We start from the raw sequence: 4,150 nt of genomic DNA, 5'->3' as shown, positions 1-4,150 counted from the left end.
CACACACACACACACACACATATATATATATATATATATATATATATATATATTTATCTATATAAGTATATATCTATCTAACTATCTATATTTTATCTATATCTGTATATATACCTATGTGTAAGTTCAGACACATTGCATTTGTGATATAGCATATGTCTAGGTGGAAGTGCCATTGCGTGTATTATTTGTTATCACTGGATGCACATCGTACACGTGACTATGTACTTGCCATCTCACACTGAGAACATCTCCTGGCCTACAACATTGAAAACTATTTCGTACTCATACAAATTATGGTTTGCTGTTTACAGAACACTCACATACATGTATACATGTGCATCACATACCAAGCATATTCCAACATAAGGAAGTCGAGCAAACACTTGTACATGTATATGCACCGGCACTAGGTGATTGCACGCACTTGTGCGGATTCAGAGCGCTCTCGCATCGCATATGCATGTGCAAGAGATACACACACACACCCGCACAAGGCTCCAAAGTATATCTTGCTTACGCACGTTGTTGTATGTTTGGTATGCTTGTTTTCTAACGAACCAAACCAATTGGCCTCACTCTCAACGGCAGGTGGCTGTCAAATTCATCAAACGAGAAAACATCAAAAATGAAAAGCACATGACCCGAGTCAATCGGGAGATCGCAGCACTGCATCTATTAGGTATGTAGGCACCAGTTTGTTGTGGATAGACATGTATACGTATGCATATACTTACACGTACACAATCTTCCTTGCACATAGTTGGCTTTGTATTAGTACGTCTTTTCCGTGCATGCGAGCGTGTGGACTGGCACAGTACAACAGGTATATGCCCTTCCACACTTTCGGTTAGGCAAGGATAGCTGGCACTATAAATTTGTTCTGTTCCTTCCAGTTTGTACATATAGTCGAAACAAGTTTTTATCGTCTGTCCTCAGCTGTGTAGTAGTCGAGATCTGCATCCAATCCCATTTTCATACGCAGAAATTGCCTTCAAATCGCATTTACATACGTACTAATTGCCTTCAAATCACATTTACATACGCACAAATTGCCTTCAAATCATATTTTTCATATTTACAACTTGCTTTTGAATCGCATTTTCATACACATAAATTACCTTCAAACTATCTTCTTTTACGCACAAATTGCCGTCAATACGGTGTGCGAGTCAGCATGCCGAATTCGCCTCATATTCCATTGTTCTCACTTTATTATTCAGACCACCCAAATATCGTGAAATTGGAGGACATCCTCGATACACAATCCGAAATCATCCTGATTATGGAATATGCTGAGGGTGGCGAATTGTTCGACTACATTGTTGCCCACCGTCAGGTGTGTACTAAACGAATTGGGAATTGAGTGTTAAGAAGGATCCGCAGTTTACAAATTGCTTTTTTTGGATGGGCACGACAAAGGGTGTGTATGAATATTTATTCCTTTATATATATTTATATTGGTATGAATATCTATATTTTAATAAATGTATTATATGTATGAATATTTATATTTTATGAATGTATTTATTTGTATGAATATTTATAATTTTCATTTTATATATGGATATACATGTACATATATATATATATATCTGTGTCTGTATCTATATCTATATCTGTATCTGTATCTGTATCTGTATCCAATAGACATATACTAGAAACTGAATATATATTCAATCATATACATGTTTTGTTGTCCGCTATTTAGGGAAGCACACTTCGCTCCTATAACGTGATTTTGTTCATGCAAAGCGTTCATGCTGATCCACGAGTAAGCTTTTATGTTGAGTATGAAACGTATTCATCGATTATATAGTTTCAGTTCGCAAACATGGATGTATATATGCGATGAATACGATAAGTTCCTGTTCTCACCTCTCCCTGGAAATTACATTTACAAGATATCTACGTGCCCTTATAAGAAATACTTTACTTCATGTTGAAAGAGAAAACAAAGTCTGACACAGCTTAAATTCAAAGAGAAACTGTTCCTATTTGCTACGCAGGTCAAAGAAAAAGAATCGAGAAAGTTTCTGAGGCAAATTATATCCGCTATAGACTATTGTCACGGGGTATGTGAGTTGTGTGTTAAAAGAATGGAGTTGGCCAGGAAGCATTGTGAAAGTCTTTGTCATATAACTTAAGTAGGCCAGATGTAGCAGTGTCTGCTTTTTAAACGAAGGTATATGTAGCTAGTTATGTGGTGTGTTTCTGGTCTCATTGGGCCAGATACGGTAGTAGAACGCGCTGTCGCTTTCTCCAAACCCCTTAATCCCTAAATCCTAACCCCGTTGTTTACTGTGTTGCTCACCTCGAGAGTTGTAGTCCTGACAGACATCGCCTCTGTAGCTATTCACTCCAATCCAGACTGATGCACACACGCATGTACGAGGGGTCTATGCACGCTCTGCAGTGTCTCTGCGTGCACGTCACCTGTGTGGGATTGGCTAGCTATTCCTTGAAGCTCGCAACTATCTGAGTGGATTGCGCGCGAGTTACCGCATACAGAGCTAACCAACAAATGCGTACCATGTCACCAGATGTTGGGTGCACGAAATAAAAATCCCATGTGTCTTGTGTTTTGACCCACGGTTTGTTTTCGATGTATGTCTCTGATCCGGTGCATCCAGCTCCTGTTAGTTTGCCCACTACACACACCCTTTTCACGCTGTCAAAGCGTATGAGTGCAATACTAGGACTTCACAGTGCCCGTAGCTGCCTTCTGCTCGGTAGTTGTCCAGAGGTTTGTTCACTTTGTCCCACCGCTCTCATTAATCTATTCGGGTTTTATGTATTTATTTTTTCAGAATCAAATAGTGCACCGCGATCTGAAACCAGAGAATCTGCTGCTGGATGCCAATAACAACATCAAAATCATTGATTTTGGATTCAGTAATACGTATTCTGACGATGGGCTTCTGGATACGTTTTGTGGCTCACCCTTTTACGCAGCCCCGGAAATGGTGGGGGGGCGCAAGTACTGCGGCCCTGAGGTGGACATGTGGAGCATAGGTGCGTTGTTGGCAATACGTATGGTTGATAGAAACTGTTACATTTTACGTATATGTCTATAGATTTATATAAAGTAGGGTTGAGGCTGTATACTTTTGGGTTCCATATATATCTCCAACGTAAAGACAGCGGTTAAAGTGTGTCTATAGTGTGGTGTGCGAGCGTTAACGTGTTCAATTCCGTATTATCCCCAGAAACCTATGCGAATATTAGCGTTGTACATACGTGTCTGTTTTGGGTTTATCGCTATACACCAATAATGCTCTATGTCAGTTCGTTGCTTGTGTATATGTACCTATTCTAGGCTTGGTGGCGATGAGAGCACTATATTTTATTGCTTTTCTGGCCTTATGAAAATTGGTTCGTCAAATGTATCGGATGATAATTAACACTGCCCGTGGCTGAGGATATGCTTTGACGTTTGTGCATGTATGCAAGATTTAAATGCCCCTGCCATTGCATAGGCCTATGTCTGCATGTATGTCTAGTCGCCAATCAAGCTTCACCGCCCACAACCAAAGTGTCTTATACCCACATCTTTTGTTACCTACATTGCATGCCTAAGTGTTGTGTTCTGTGTATCACGTGTACATTGTGTTTCCACCCACGCGCTCGCAATGGCCGATACCCCTTTCCCCGTCGGTTTCTCACATTGTACGCCGAAAAGTAGTTACTATATACCTCGAATCTAGTCAATAGTATACGCATATAATATACTCCATTGGCATCCTTACTTCTCACAGCATACGTGCTAAATACCTCGAATCTAAATTAAACAATATATGTGAATAACGCACTCCGTTAGCATCCTTCCTTGTCCAAGTGTTCGGACGTGGGTAGCTCAACCAAATCAATGATAAACCGGCACCACGGCTTGTCTTCAGATACGCTTCGTAATGGGGCTCCGTAACTCTTGATCAGGTTAACTTCACAGTCGTTGCATTCTTGATACACATGTGCTTATATATGTTTCATTCTTATGTGTGGGACCAATTGCAGGTGTGATTTTGTATGCACTGCTGTGTGGATGTCTACCCTTCGATGATTCCAATGTACGAGCGCTGTACAGCAAGATACAGGCGGGATTGTACCGGGCACCTCCTCACCTCAGACAAAGGTATAGAAAGCTACACAC

The 4,150-nt window shown here is 40.5% G+C and overlaps 1 protein-coding gene across 1 annotated transcript in view; it reads left to right on the top strand.

The window, feature by feature from the left end:
* Positions 1-4,150, top strand: part of SARC_09380 (CAMK/CAMKL protein kinase) — a gene marked incomplete at both ends in the record, with an annotated part of 7,463 nt that overhangs the window by 521 nt on the left and 2,792 nt on the right. The window contains 4 exons of the mRNA XM_014296611.1: positions 592-682; positions 1,224-1,339; positions 2,010-2,075; positions 2,811-3,015. Coding sequence (XP_014152086.1) covers positions 592-682; positions 1,224-1,339; positions 2,010-2,075; positions 2,811-3,015 — 478 coding nt within the window. The remainder of the gene's footprint in view (positions 1-591; positions 683-1,223; positions 1,340-2,009; positions 2,076-2,810; positions 3,016-4,150) is intronic.

Source organism: Sphaeroforma arctica (assembly GCF_001186125.1).
Source record: "Sphaeroforma arctica JP610 unplaced genomic scaffold supercont1.946, whole genome shotgun sequence".
NCBI classification, from domain to species: domain Eukaryota; class Ichthyosporea; order Ichthyophonida; genus Sphaeroforma; species Sphaeroforma arctica.
Note: the sequence above shows the minus strand (reverse complement) of the source record. Positions and strands in the feature narration are given on the sequence as shown.